General features: G+C 36.1%; 1 protein-coding gene across 2 annotated transcripts in view; it reads right to left on the minus strand.

The window, feature by feature from the left end:
* The window catches only part of LOC121424045, an 83,316-nt gene that overhangs the window by 66,348 nt on the left and 659 nt on the right, over positions 1–16,309 (minus strand). Inside the window, exons 2-11 of one of the 2 annotated variants that reach the window (XM_041619623.1) lie at positions 13,661–13,796; positions 12,811–13,279; positions 11,950–12,129; positions 10,985–11,072; positions 9,804–9,987; positions 7,960–8,114; positions 6,957–7,032; positions 5,460–5,534; positions 4,322–4,540; positions 1,733–1,857 (exon numbers count right to left, since the gene is read on the minus strand). In XM_041619623.1, coding sequence (XP_041475557.1) covers positions 1,733–1,857; positions 4,322–4,540; positions 5,460–5,534; positions 6,957–7,032; positions 7,960–8,114; positions 9,804–9,987; positions 10,985–11,072; positions 11,950–12,129; positions 12,811–13,279; positions 13,661–13,796 — 1,707 coding nt within the window. Of the gene's footprint in view, positions 1–1,732; positions 1,858–4,321; positions 4,544–5,459; positions 5,535–6,956; positions 7,033–7,959; positions 8,115–9,803; positions 9,988–10,984; positions 11,073–11,949; positions 12,130–12,810; positions 13,280–13,660; positions 13,797–16,309 lie in introns of both variants that reach the window. The other variant, XM_041619622.1, reaches the window with a different exon arrangement.

Consider the following 16,309-nt stretch of genomic DNA (forward strand, 5'->3'; position numbering starts at 1 on the left):
TTCTCCAAATTTAAGATTATAGTTCAGAATTATATAATTAAGGTGGAGGATCCACTTATATTGCTTTTCATTTGCTCTTTAAAGAGTAGCAGCACCTTCAATTTTGAAAACACACTTTGTGAATGACAAAAAAAAATATCTGAAAAATTGTGAAATTTATATAACAAATGTAAGAAGTATAATAAATGTTGCACTTGATTCAAAACCCATGTCATTTTCACCAAATTTTGCATGGTTGTAGAGAAAGGTATGCTTAAGAGGTGTGAATATTTAAAATTGTGGGATTATTTGCTTGTTTTCAAACTATCAACACTTTTCTTGGAGCAAGTGTGCTTTTTAAATGACAAAAAACAAGTCAAAAGCCTTGTCTCAGTATCTACATTCTACACCACTATCCCATTTAATCAAAGTTGAGGCCATATTTGTCATATTTCGCAGCACTGCAGTGTAAAGTATTTTGAAGAGGAAGAGGTGTTTGAAAATTAGGTGCATAGATAACTTATAGCTAATATATTTGTAAAATTACCCATCAAGATTTGCTTTAAGAGTGCAGATGACTCGAAATATCAGCTGATAACTGTAGCTGATTATACACGTTACTTATTGTGACGTCAGCGTGCATCGCGTAAAATATGCTCAGATAGGGATGCGCACAAATATAACTAGGAAAATGCGCGCTTAAGTGCAAAATCACACAATATCATGTCCTCTGAGCATAATTTACCCATTGCAGAGATGCTTTACGTACGAAACGCAACTTTGTATTTAAGTATGATGGACGTATGCTTGAATCTCGCTGTGACCCAGTAGCCTTAGGCAAGGTATCAATCCACTGTTCAGAAAAGTGTTACATCCATGGGTAAGATGTGAGGTTTGGAAACCTCTGGAGGAATGCTAATCAGGGAGTGGAAAAGGTGTATACATTTTGTGTAGGCAGGCCAGGATCCACTGGCCAGTGAAACAATATAAAAGCACTTGCAGTCTTTGCAGATGTTCTTCAGATGCTGTTAGCACTGGACATTATTATCAACTGTTTAAGTCTTATTCTCTCACAACTGAACTATTTCAGCCATTCCTCTATTACCTATGGGGCCTTTAGGAGAAAGAACCGCATTTAAGTGCAACTCAGAAAATCAAACAAAGGTCACAAATGCATGATTGTGATTGGCTGAAAACCGAATTGCGTTTGATTTTATGAATTGTTGCAAATGTACAATATAGCATGTGATTCGCTTTTATCAAATCAGACAACAATATGTAGTATCTCCCCCCCCCTCTAAAAAGACCAAGGATATTTTCATGTACAGTTTCTATTGATGGTTTTCACCAGAGTCTAATTAACTTTAAATAATGATTCAAGCAGGTGTAAAACCAGAATGACCACAAAAAGTACACGAAGCATCCTTGGCTTCCTCACGTGATCAGGAGGGCGTGTCATAAAGAGTTGCTAACAAGAATCTGGTACTTACGAACACCTATATGAAACACACGCCGGGTGATTTTTAATCATTTCTGATGTAACTATTTTGGTTCCAATAAAGCCACCATAACAATTTCACATTCAGAACATATAGCTTCTTCCAACAAAGGTTAGGGTCAACTGCATATTGGAAAGAGCAATTTTACATGGTTACTGTTCAATCTGCTACAAAATGGCACAGTATGTAAAATGATTGCTCCATGTAGATCGTGTCCAATGGTGTATCAGATGTCTGGTCACGTGACTACTTACCATGGTAACCTTGGTCACATGACATCTTGCTCCGGGTCGAGGATTGTCAATCATCTCCGATTCAAAACGCTCAGCGATCTCCCGTTGTTCAACCAGGCCTCCAATATCAAAACTCTGTCTTCGACCTTATAAATATAAAGAAAAAGACAGCAAGAGAACTAGAATGAATAGCTGCTTGTATTAGTATCAAAGTAATATGAAGTAAGAAGTACAATGCAGGATTATTGAAAGGAAGTTAATTTTGTCTTCGTTCTCAGCCATGGAAAAACTGAGAGAGAAAAGAGGAAGAAAAGAGAAGAAATAAGCTCCATTTTCTTCTTGCAGAATATAGAGGGCTAATGAGATAACGTGAAAAACACAAAAAAAATACAGGTATCTTCTTTCTGAAATAAAGCCAGAGAGGGGGGGGGGGAGAAAATGAGACAAAAAAGTAGACAGTTTGGCTTGTTCCAATTAATTGAGGAAAAAACAATAAACAAGAAAAGTGAAATATAGCTCTGGAAACTCCCCTTCATATAAACATGGATTTTAGAAAAGAGATACAATAGAAAACCATTTTAGGCATAAGATATACAAGTATTTAACCATAGTGATGTAGTACTTATGTTAATGAAGTGCCATTAACTCTTAACATGATGCAAAGTTTTAGTTTTATGATTAAATTCTATCATTTGTGATAACTAGCAAATTCTATAATAAAAAAGAACATTGCATCAAATATTTTCCAGATCAAAGATGTTTGTTACAAGAAATTAAGAACAATTTTAAAGGTGTAAAAGTGTCCAGTTCACAATCTAATGATTTAAACTATAAGATGGAGTAATTTCTTGAAAATGCAATAGAATTCAGACCAATTTTTGTTTCTATAATATATCATTCCAGATTCTCTATAAGTGCCGGTAAGCACTTTGAGAATTCTACAGAGTGGAAACAAGCCCTTTTAAAGTTGCATATATATTGTGATACCACATACCATAAGAATATAAATTCAAAGAACAAACTACTTTATATTATTAATATCATTGTTAATTTTTGTATACAGTACTACTAAATATTGTCTTTGTTGTATTCCGCATTTCATTTGCTTTCCTCCGTATCTGCCCTGCCTACGTGCAAGGTACAGAGTACACAGACTTTTTGACAAATTATTATATAAATCTAATAATGTTATTTCATTCATTCTCAAAATATGAAAATTGACCTATTATATTCTGAGTATTATTCTTATTCTTTGATTAAGTATATCAATTAATATCTTATACATGTTATAATGAGTTTGAACAGGTAACCTGAATATTTTATTTGATAAATACAAAGCAGGGCAAGTCTTCAACTTTTCTGTTAGAAGTTGGTTCAAGAAAAGGACTAATGACCGGGTCATTCTAGAACACTCCTCTCATGTGACATAATGAAACACAAATTGCAATAAACATCATTAATTTATTTCATATATTCTCTTAATCCTCAACTCAGCTGCATAACAGAGCCAAGCTTTGATATGTCTACAACATTTGGACTGCTTACGTGCAATTCTTTCCATACTCTGGGTTTCTAAATAGTATGACAGATTCGCATCCTAATCCGAGAAAACTGGTAAAAAATGGCATCTGTGATGGCACCAAATTGCATTTCAACAGCGGCGGGATAAAAATCTATCGACCAATCTGACAAGAAGAATTTCTCTTTCACATCAATATTGTGATTTTGACCTTGGAGGACAAAGCAGACTCATTCATATCATACTTTCACATTCAATACAACATGATCGAGGTTAATTGTAATACAAGTTGTGACACAAATTCCATTCCGTCCCCCCTGGGACATTGTGAAATGCAATGGTAGTGTTCACATTTGATATCCACTCATGTTCTCAAATCCAAGACATCTAGAATATTTGGGGTGGAAAAAAACAAACAAACTTGGTACATTCTCATACAGAGAAAGGTGCATACCATTATTTCTATTCCTTGATCAAGATCAATAATATGCAATGCTAGAGGCTTTTTGTTTCAAGTTGTGTTTCAAGTTGGAACACAGGTTGTGATCACAGCAGTGGGTTCATTGTAAGGACAACTCACAGGGAACGCAACATTGTCTTTGAAAAAATCTGAACAATAGATGATCCTATAATGAGACCTTGACAGCTACATGTACAGTTCATGATACACATACAGATTCGAGTCATTCACCTTGGAGGGTTTATATAGGCCTAATGTAAAACATAGTTTGACATTACTGGGTCGCAGCACATGCGAGTTATGTTCCTGAACTGATTAGCTTTGTGTATTGGTAGTGAAAGTGCAAAGCCAGAACAAGTCATTAAACTTCTTCCCCACTTTTCTTTGATACTTTCACAAAGTGAGTAAAATAAATGATAAATAAGAGCAAAGTTGATTATCATAACATTTCCAATTATGATAGCTATCAAGATTTCAAAGAAGCTCATCTTTCTTCCCTTTTTTTTTCTCTCTCTCTCTCTCTCTCTCTCTCACTCACACACCCACAGATGCCTATGTGTATACGGTACGGTGCAAATCAAGGACATGTTTTTCAGAAAATGTGATGTTTTTTCATTATTATCATCATCACCTTTCAAGTTTCTTGCTTCAGCCTCTAGAGCTTTGATTAAAGTCTCTGTATCTATCTCCTCCTCTTCATCTACATCCCCATCATGATCATCCTCCTCGTCATCTTCTCCATCCTCCTCATCTTCTCCATCATCATCGCTTTCATCCTCTGCCTCATCGTCTCCATCGGTACCAGTGGTGTAATGATTCTCTGTCTGGGACTCCTTTGCAGTCCCGTTTGCTGCTGATCATCGGGGTAATAAAGAGAAAAGAGACACACCCAAAATAAATATCAGAATGAAGGGGAACAATAGTACAGATGTTGCTTGCTTCATTGCATGAAGAATAAATTTTTGTGACTACTTTTCCAATGAGTTTAATAGACCTTATGCAAATGTCATGATCTCATAGCGCCCCCACTCAGAGGACATAGGAATACATGATGAATACAAATAGAGTTGTCAAAGATGTGCCAGGTTAGGATCACCAACGTATGAAAGGAAATGGCTTCAGCCTCTAAGATGGCAGTGCGATGACCTCAATGCATAAGGTTTGTACAAAGTTCTAAGTGACAAAGACCACAGAACAATCAAGAGTTTTGCCCACATATTTTGAGTGAAAGAGGGGGAGGGGGGGTAAGATGAACATGTGTGCCTACCTTACAATGAGTTTGTTTGATTATAAATGAAAAGTATGCGGGTTATTTACTCTCGTTCCATGTCATTTCTTTCCAATTTTTTTTCTTCTTTACTCTTCCCCTACTTTCTCCTAAAAAAACAAGTGTAACACCTCTGGCAGTCTTGCCTGCATTGCATGATTCAATAGAGCAGTAGTACAGACTTTGAAAACTAAGATAAATAATTATTCACAAAAACACCATTCATATGATGGTAAATATATTAGATAAATGAATATTAGATATAGGCCTATTGATGAAATTTCAAGAACTTAACCTTTGGTTAAGATTTCAATGTTGATGATACTGCCGCTGCCATCGGAAAAGTGGTGCCTTTAGTCTCGCTCTGCTATAATAATAATAATAATAATTATGAGGTTCTTCTCCCTCCCCCTGTCACACCACTCTTGAGAAAGACTGAAAGTGATATTCAGTTTGCTCTTTTAGCTATGATTGTTATACATGTTTGTGTAATGTTACTTACATGGACCATCACCATAGTGCCTCTCATAATACCCTGCTTTGATGGCTGCTATTCTATGCTCCAGAAAACTTTTCTCTAAAAAGACAAGACAATAAAAACAAACAAAAATATTGCATTTTTTTATAAATAAATCAAAGCTAACAATTAAGATGGGTTAAGAAAGACAATAAAAAAGACAAAAAATTGCAATAGCTATTTTTCTTAAATAAATCATCGCTACAGTGTAACTTCCAAAATAGACTATCAAAACTACATTCTATACGGGGGCCATTACTTAACTTACGAACAGCTTTATTAAATGGCCCCTAATAATATATTCATTAGAAATTGTCAGCACTTTTTCTAACATTTTTCATCATCGACTGCAATTTACATTATTTTCTGAAATTTCATGAATAATGGCATACCATTTCTTTTAGGTGAACATCAATAATATCTATTTTAAAGTTATTTGTAAGATATCTTGAAAAACTACTGACAAGTGACAATAGAATAAACTGTCAGCAGATATGTCTTCCAACTTCTGATGAACCAAATTGGTATTCAGTGACTCCAGTGACCACAATATCAGGTTTATTTTTAACAGACATGGGACAGATATTGGACCCGCTTTCCGTTCAATTTTAATAGCTAAATTAGCCTGTCAAATGATTTAAATAATAATATAATAATAATAGTATGTCAATTTATATAGCGCAGTTTTTATATGCATATACTCAACTGCGCTTGATACTTGGTATCATATTATTACCCCGGCTGTAGCTAAGCCGCCATATTAATAGGCGCTAAAGCGTTCAAGGAATAAATCCTCCTGGGTACCCATTCACCTCACCTGGGTCGAGTGCGGCACCATGTGGATAAATTTCTTGCCGAAGGAAATTACGCCATGGCTGGGATTCAAACCAATGACCCTCTGTTTCAAAGTCTGAAGACTAATCCACTGGGCCACAACGCTCCACATAATGCATCAATAAAGAATTTTTTCACCCCATTCCAGACATAAGAAGTGCAAAAATGAACATATCTTTTGGTATTTTAATCAGGCACCTGACTAAAATGAATTTTCAATTTTTTGCTGCAAATTTACCCAACAGTTCATTTCGAGTCCTCCACATCATTACTGTTGGAAGCTAACACATTCATCTAATCCAGTAATGAATTAAATGATAAATGGAGATGATTTCTTTACCTGATCACTTGGAAAGCGTGAATGCTTGTAAGCAGGTAACCAGAGGACCGACTGCTTAAGGTCCTCTCCAAGGGAGGGACCTGGTAATGAGGATTAATGCCCTACCAAAGGGCACTAGCGCACTGGTGGAAATCGAACGGGGATAGCGGAATCTGAAACCCAAGCTCTACCGACTGACCCATCGCTCCTAATTTAAATAGTAAAACACACTTTTGGGGGATTTGACTTAAAATAGGCTTTAAGATATTTTGAATACGAGCACTGATGACTACATTATTCAAATTATATGCAATTAATGAGTAACTTACCTATCATGAGCTTGTCTGTCTGAGTGCTTTCAAGCTCTTCTGTCAATGAGCTAATAAGATCTTTTTGTGAACTCACCTATGATGGATCAAAAGAGTAAAAACACTTGAAACCTTGCATCTATCCTTTTTGTTAAAAAAAAAAGAGATTTGTGTCAATGTCCCATATTCTGAACACTGGTTGAATTCACACTCTGATCTAAAGTTGTCAAGGGTTTAACCATGGATATTACACATATCTCTAACAGTACAGAGTTGATTTCTCAGCATATCTATCACTTCTCGGGAGCGTTTAATCAAAATTTTCATCCGACAAGTTGTCAGAACTGACAACTTTCCCTGACACTGATGGGCTGAGAAGCACAGCTACTACATGTATGGTAACTGTCCAATGTAACAGGACTTGTTGGATCAAATGTCCGACAATTTTTTTCATGAAACGCTCCCCAGAAGGCCCATATCATTTATAACCCTCTGGAAAAAATAACTGAAAATAGTTTTTTTCCCACTGTGATAACGCAATGATAGAGCAATGTGAAAATTGGAAACAAAATTTTGACATTTTTTGGCTTCCCATAATTTTAACACAAACATAGACCATGGCCTAAGTTAAAGTTGACTTTAGAATACTAGTCTATGGATTTAGGACTTAAAGTCTAAATCTGCACATGCTAAAATTATATTTACAAACTGGCTCAGCAAATAAATGACAAGTATTCATGCCTCTTATCCCAGAAGATTAAGACTCTGAGTCTCGAGAGATACAAATGGAAAACCTTCCCATTTGATATCATGTTATAAAAGCTATTCTTTTTCACTCTCCAAGGTGTATCTGTGTATTTTATGTCTGCTTAACAAACAAAATGGAGCAAACTAACTAACCTGATACAACAGGGCTCCTTAGACATACTTCTTCCATCACTTACAAAGTATAGTTTTTTGTCAAATGTCACTTATTTGAATAAAATGGGCATTTACATATAAATAGCATCTTTCATCTACCTACCAGAGCACGAAGTGCGATGACCTCGTGTCGTAACCTCATAATGCATGAGACCTGACCTTGGTACGCATCTCTGCTTTTCTCTGTCCATTTCTGAAGCTCCATCTCAAGCTCTTTCAGGTCAAGGGTCATGTCTGTTTCCTTCAAAATTGTTTGTCCTGATAAAAACAGAGATTATCAATGTTTGATTTGAATGATATATGTAAAGAATACAGGAAATGTTTGATCATAAATTGTTATGGCAAGGCACGCTTTTTTGAAAATTGTAATGTCACCATCTTCTCGTTACAATTATAGAAACCTGAAATTAGCTTTATAAATATTACAAATTATAAATATTACAAATTATAAATATTACAAATATTTATATTACATTGGATAGCCCAGAACAGAATACCAGAAATATTCCACAATTCAAGAAATATTTCACAAATTGTAGCAGCTTAAAAAAGTTGATCCTCAAACAAATACTATTCAAATTTGTGACAATTCTACCCTCCTTATTCAAAGAAAACAAATTTAAGATCTAATACTTATGGCATCATAGCGATTGTACGATCAGGTGCGAATTGAAACAAATGTATCCTTTACTCCAAAGGGCTTGTAATTAACAAAATAGGTGGAAATGGAGATGGGTGGAAGATCTCCATAAATAAATTTGTTTTGTGATCTCTCCAACTAATATTTTGTAACCTCATTAAAAGTTGAGTGAATGCGCCATCTAGTCTTCTTTTAAGAACTTCTTGATTGTCTATATTTCTAAACCATACAAAAGGATACTTTCCACATATGCCTTAAACCAGGAGTTTTATTGACAGATAATAATAATAATAATAATAGGCATTTATATAGCGCCATCTATCTAGAAATATTCTATTCCGAGGCGCGTTGTTATTATTATTACCACGGCTTTAGCTGGAGCTGCCTTTCAGCGCTCATGCATTCAAGGAATTAATCCTGCCGGGTACCCATTCACCTCACCTGGGTCGAGTGCAGCACAATGTGGATAAATTTCTTGCTGAAGGAAATTACGCCATGGCTGGGATTCGAACCCACGACCCTCTGTTTCTAAGTCAGAAGACTTATCCACTGGGCCACAACGCTCCAGAGATAAATATTTGATTTCTAAATCAAATACAGCTTATTACATGCATTCCATGCAAGAGCTTTCCTAGATAGAAAGTCTTTTCTTGAGTCGCATGTGGACCTAAATACTTAAAATCATCCACTCCTTTGTGATTCTATAGATTGGGTGTATACACATGACGGTGGAAATCGTCTCCTTCTTGATGCTTTTAATACCAGCCCTTCTATCACGACTCAGCCAAGGCCTCTTATTAGTGATCAAACGGTCAGTACAAAACCCAACATGGAAATGATAATAGATAATATCAAGTCATCTTACAGAGTGGTCAATAATGTATACAATCACTGGCATACAGATGGAGGGGGGTGGGAGGGCTTGGTGCCATGGACCCCCAAAAAAATTATGGCCAAGAAAAAAATTGCAGATAAATGCAGAAATAGAAAGATAAAGGCGTGAAATCTAATCATTATTTTCTGGATATTATGTAAGAAGCTATCACAAAATTAGATTTTGTATGTTACAAACTTTGGATTGTTACAAAATTTGGATTGCTTCCCCTAGCTCCAAAACTTATTCAGAGATTGGAAAACTAATCCAGATCACGTTATTGAGACATCTCAACAACTAGTGACTTTTCGGGACCATCTTCATATCATGTTTGGTGTTATAATTGTGTAAAAATTGACCTTACACCAGCAGCAAATGGTCAACACTGAACTTGAAATCACCCACTGTACATAATGACCCAAAGGTAACTTACCAACAAAAGGAGGTATGTAGCACATGAGGGTGCAGTTGGTCCAATTATCAGCTAGGTCAGAGTATTTACTATTCAAGACAATGTCATCACTGAAGCCATGAAGCGCAAAGAAATCCACCGCGGAATGGTCAGCATACACCACTAGAGAATCATAAGGTCCAACGATGCTTACATCTTTCATTTGCTGAAAGATAGGAATGGAAGAGGGAAAAAGGAGAAGAGTGTAAAAAAAACCCCACTCTTTGAAATCAGTTTGATATTTAGATTTCAAATATTACAATGTAGATTCTGTGAGAATCAATCTTGTTATATTTGCTCCAATGGAATAGCTGCATACATGTAGTATAACACCAGTAGAAACATAGACATATTTTTGTATCTCAAAATTTTAGTTACAGGTTATTATTATTATTATTATTGTTTGTTCGGGATCACCTGTGCCTGGGAGGCAAAAAGCAAACTGAATCACTATGACCCACAGGTCTTTTCTCCCGATATAACTGACGGGGTGGGGGGGGGGAGTGCAGGTGGACCACTCTACACCAGGAGTTCCTCCTACTCTTATATGAATAGTGCAATGGGTTCTTCACATGCAAAGGTCGTGACTCTCCTCTACACGGGGCCTACATCTAACATCCTATCCGAGGGACAGAGTTTTCCATTGTGTATTATAGCCTGCATCGATGAAACATGCATCGTTTACACATGACACACTGGCTTCAGTCATCCGACCGGGGTGGACTCGAACCCAAAAACTTTGGTTCGACGGGCAGACGCGTTACCGACTGAGCCAACAACGCTCTCAGGTTGTTTCAATTACCATCATCAACACCAAACCACAATCACCATAACTACATGTATTATTTTCATCATCAGCACCAACAACATCCCTAATACATCACCTAGCAGAATCACAACCATTCATAATTATAACTTTAACCAATAAAACCATCATCACCACCACCAACACTTCTACTACTACCACTGCCACCATCATTACCACCACCATTACCACTCTATCTAAAGCCCACCAACATTAAACTTTTATCATTACTGCCATCACTATCACCACAACAAACACAACCGCCACTATGTTGTACCATCATTGCAAAACAACCACCATTATAATTACAGATTGACACAAATAAATGTAATGTATGGTGGAAAACAAAAGAGCTTACCCTTAACAAATATCTCCCGATACCACATCTTCTGCATCTCTTTCTCACGCCCATCAAATCGATCTGGACAATCTTCTCACCTGGACGGCTAGCATGATAAGAAATAAGATGAAGACAAAGTATTTATTCATTCGCTTCATAAAAGGCTCCTTGTGGAGCATTGTGGCCCAGTGGATTAGTCTTCTGACCTTAAGACAGAAGGTCGAGGGTTTGAATCCCAGCCATGGCATAATTTCCTTCAGCAAGAAATTTATTCACACTGTGCAGCACTCAACCCAGGTGAGGTGAATGGGTACTGGTAGGAAGAAATTCCTTGAATGCTTTGAGCGCCTAGGCAGCCCAGCTAAAGCTGGGGTAATGATAATAGCAGGGCCAGCTGGGAGAACAGTTTTCAGAACTGAAGTGGCTTCCTTGGGTAAATATACCTATATTATCATTATTATAATGAAAAGGCTAATCTCCTGATGTGACAGTTGTAATATTTTATCTTCATCATTCATCATATACATGTAATCAAGATCGATAACAAATTAACAGTAAAGCCTGTATGCTGAACTCCATTCTAATTTACACTAACGTCTGAATCTTTGGTTTAATAGTAGAAAGATAAAATGTGACATTAATTCATCCTTGACAGTTTATTTTTTATTCACTGTCACATTTTATAGTCAAGCTAATAAATATTGTCTGCAAATGAGAACTAACATAATTTTCTTGTTTTATTAGGCTGCTGTCAATTTTAAGCTTACATGTCAAGTTCACCCCGACAAAAAATTTACTTGGATAGAAAGAGAAATATTGGACAAGCATAACACCAAAAATTTCATTGAAATCAAATGTGAGATATGGAAGTAATGACATTTCAAAGTTTTATTGAATTAAAAAAAACACCAACATGAAAAAAAAAGTGATTTGGTATGAGAATGGATTCTATGAGGCGATTATCTACTAAAATAAGAACTCACATGTGAGACTTTTCCCAAGTTGCACAAGCCACAATCCTTGACTCTATCCCGACCGTTGATTCTATTTCTTCCAGGGTTGGGTTTAAACTCAACTCCTCTCTCCTCTCCTTCCTCTGTTTCACTGCTCTAAGGAATTCATGGATACCTTTTGAGAAGTCCTTTTCTTCCTCTTCTTCTTCACTGTGTAGATAGGTTGCACAAAATCAGTCAAGATCAATTTTAGTTTGAGAAAAAATTAAATTTAACTGATTACAACTCTTTACAGAACGACCCGGACTGCTTCTTATGATAATTCAAGTAAAAATAATTAACTTGATAACGAGAGTAAAAGTTTTGAAAGTATACATGTAATTGTTGAGGTTTTTTATTTATTAATTTCCTGAGAGGATGTAGACTGGAATTTATCTCGTCAAAAATAATTAATAACAATCTGATACATTGTACTAGTCTAAAGCGCTTACAGATTTCTTAATACCCCAGTCATCAGATTCAATCGGTCATTCCCGTACAAAACGTATGCACATCTTCCACTCCTTGGAAAGTATTCCAGCCTGTAGTCGACATGGGAGGCACTCATAAGGCTTAACAAGGTACAGCGACTTCCAAATCCTATGAGTACCTATTTAGCATCTGGGTGGAGTGTGTGGAATGACACCTTGCTGAAGGATGCTAGGCTGCAGTGAGAATCTAACACATGACCCTCTGATTACAAGGCGAGAGTCAGAATCACTACAACACGACTTTTCCAAGCTTTGTTTCTTTTGAATTAATTAAATTTCACCTAAGAATGAGGATACAACTGGTGAGGGGGAGATGCAGTTATGACAAAAATCTATTGTGGAAAATAAGATCAGATTTTACCTTTCTTCCTCCTCGCTGTCAGAGTCACTGAACACATCAGCGAATACCTTCCTCTGCTCTTCCTCCTCCAAGACATCTTCTAAATCCTCCTTAGCAACAGAATCTTCATCCTCCTTAGCAACACAATCCACCTCCTCTTTAGCAACCGCATCATTAGCATCATCTCTTTCCCCACCAGGTTGACTATTAGCGCCTTTACTGTTCTGTATTACATTAGTTGCCTCTCCGTCACCACCAATTTCTAGTAATCTCAAAAGAGGACTTTCTTTGGTTTCACCTGAATCGTTAGTCACGCTGGGATCTAGATCTGCATCAGAGTTTGTCGTCTTAGTTGGGTCGTCACTGGTGATGGAAGAGTCTTTGTTCACATTAGCATTATTGTTCTGTGATATTGTTCCTTTCTGTGCCGTATTTTGCTCTATTTCTCTCTCCCGTTGGAGAATCCTTTTCTGCAGTTCCAGGGCCACATCTAGTTGAAAGTCAAAGGAATAGCCAGTTACATTACGGTATAGAGTTTAGACTTTCACATTTTCGACACCGACAATACGGAATAGACTTTAGACTTTAATGTTTTAGTCACTGAGCCTGACTGAATCCTGAACAGGTATTAGTTCATAATCAAACAAGTAAATTACACTGATATGTTCATCCCTAATTTAACATCAGTTCTTGGTAAACTACACCTACCTGTAATCATGCTTCATCTATGAATCAATGCAAATATTAACCCAGAGCTGCACATATGTGGGCTGGAGTCTATGGAAAACAAATGTAATAGCAAAATCATACAGACTATAATACTGGTTAACAAATGAAGAATTGAAAATTAAAAAAAAGATGTTTTTCTCACCCTTTCTACTTCTGAGAAGTACAAGTGTTTTAGCCCATTTTCCAGTCACAGTAGAATAGAGAACTTGAGGGGTGATATCAGGAAGACATGTGTCATAGAGACCAACTACTGTATGGAGTAACTCAACATTTGAAATCTGCAATAGAATATATGAAAAAAAAAATGTACATTTCAATCCAATTCAATTCAAGTAAATGTTTATTCTTTCGATTGACTTTCTTTTTTTCAGATATAGACATGTATATAAATAAATGGTAGTAATTTAGTAGCCTACCTAGTTACAAAAAAAAAGAATATGAAAGAATATGAATACAGTATTTGAACTGCAAGTCTGCTTATTTAATTATTGTTTAAAAGAAATTTTGAAAATTTCCCTCTTGGTGTTTGTGTGGTTATCATTTATTTATTTATTATTGATTTATTTAATGATCATCATCATTTTTACTTTCACAGAAACTTAGATAAGATTGAATCTTAATTGTTTCGCACTGTGAAAATATATATTGCAAGTGTGGATTGTTTTTCTCTCAAATCAATAGAAAGTTCCAGAATCATAATAAAACTGCTTTTTTCTTCTTACCAGAAAGACAAAATTACAAAATTTCTACTTTATAATTTTTGTTATGACAACTAGCAAAGACATTAATTTGGTAAATGTCAAAAACAAACCATTCCTTTTTGCTCAATTATTTTTTTTATATTTAGCAAAAGCTAGTGGACTAGATGAAATAACCCCTGAGCATAATACAGAACCTTGGAGAAATTGCTAGGAGACTGCTACTTTTAATCTTTAATGTGTTCTGGCTTAATGCATACACACCACTTAGTCTTAAGAGTGGAATTGTGATACCAATCCATAAGGGCAAAGGGAAGAGCATCCAGGACCCCAAGAACTACAGAGGAATAACCATAATCTCTTCACTCTGCAAGTTACTGGAATTTTAATTTTATGACAATAATGCGTTTGATATGATTGAATTATTCATGAAAAGTGTTCGGTAATACGATCCACTACCATATAGGCCCTAATATTCATCTTATTTATTTAATGGTGATGTGGATGTATTGTCATGATTTTATTAATCAAATGATTTAGCGTCTTTTAAAAAATAATGCCGGGACGTTACATTCCAGGTTACTGTTACTAGTGTTAGTGTTGCACCTCTGCTCAAGTGCACGTGCATGATCAATTGATGCTTAGCCTTAGGATCATGTAACATATTGGGCCGATTGCACGAAAGGGTCTTTCCAAGGACCGTCTTTCATGTCGCCCATCTTTTATGATATGCTATAAGCTAGACCAAAAGCTTCAGTCTCTGTATTTTGGTTGTTCCGCTGAACTGCGTTGGCTCACTCACCAATACATAGACTGAAAAGCTTGGAGGCCCGTACGTACAGACAACGTATTTTAGCAGTAACGTTAGATCGAACAGCGGGAACCCGATTTTCCGATCGTTTTTTTGTACATGAAATGTCATATTATGAAAAAGAAATCACATCCATATTTACGAAAAAATGTTAAAAATTCAGAAATATCGTACCTTAGACCTCAGTTACCGCTAATTCTTTTGAAATGATGATCGAAACATCGTCATCTTCGATCCTTTCGTTGGTCAAGGTAAGTTGCCATCTTGGATGACGTCATCATCATTACAGACGTATTTACCAGTCGCTACCTCCTATCGCGATTTGTGCCGCTGCTTTGCGCTGCGCTTGGACATATTGATGTGCGTGCGTTCTGAACTTGTCGCTCGCATTGATTGGCCAAGATATCGAAAATTTAATCGGAAAGCCTTGATAAAAGCACAACTCGTTGACGGCTGTCATATTTTCCTCTCTGGCAGAAAGTCAACAAATAAGGAATAACCCGGGGAATAACTCATCGGTAACGTATATTTTCAAAATATTATAAAATGTATATGATATCAATAGAAAGATTAGAGTCTAATGAAAATAGTGGACCTTCGTCCAAGATAATATAATGTCATTTAGAATCTAAAAGAAGTAACAAATCTGGACAAAACCCATCCGCCGAATTGTCGGACCAGATTACACATGAAGGCTCGTACTGACACATTGCCGTCGGTAAATGGGGATTGTAGTAAAATGTCAGAAATTGTTGAATAAATCCCCAGAAACGACGGTTATTCCTGTCTAGCTATAAGCGAGCACTTGTTCACTGCTACCATCTGGCCTGTGGAGAATCTACAGGTAGGACTATGGTATGCCAACGCTGTATAGAGCACACACTTTAAAAAGTCATTAAAATATCACTTTTGTGACCAAAATTACTAATTTACATATAGTTTTAATTAATTTATCATTAGTAATGTGGGAATAATTTTTGTATTCACCAGAACGCTCAAAAACTTGAATTTTGGGCATATTTTTGTGTACGCCCTCTGTTGGTGGAAAGTAATATGGCAAGAAAATTCTCATTTTTTGATCTCTATTTTTAATTAAGAAAAAATTATATAAAGAATCAAATTTAAATAAGAGCCAAGCAGTATGAATTAACAGGTCTAATGGAAACTGTCAGTGTAAAAAATCAAGCATTTGCCCCAAAGAAAAAGAGAAAATAAGCCAAACATTGCCACCTTTATTTTGTCACACATGGAGATATAACTGAGAACAAGGTTATATTATAAC

This window comes from Lytechinus variegatus, chromosome 11 (genome assembly GCF_018143015.1).
Source record: "Lytechinus variegatus isolate NC3 chromosome 11, Lvar_3.0, whole genome shotgun sequence".
Taxonomy (NCBI): Eukaryota; Metazoa; Echinodermata; class Echinoidea; order Temnopleuroida; family Toxopneustidae; genus Lytechinus; species Lytechinus variegatus.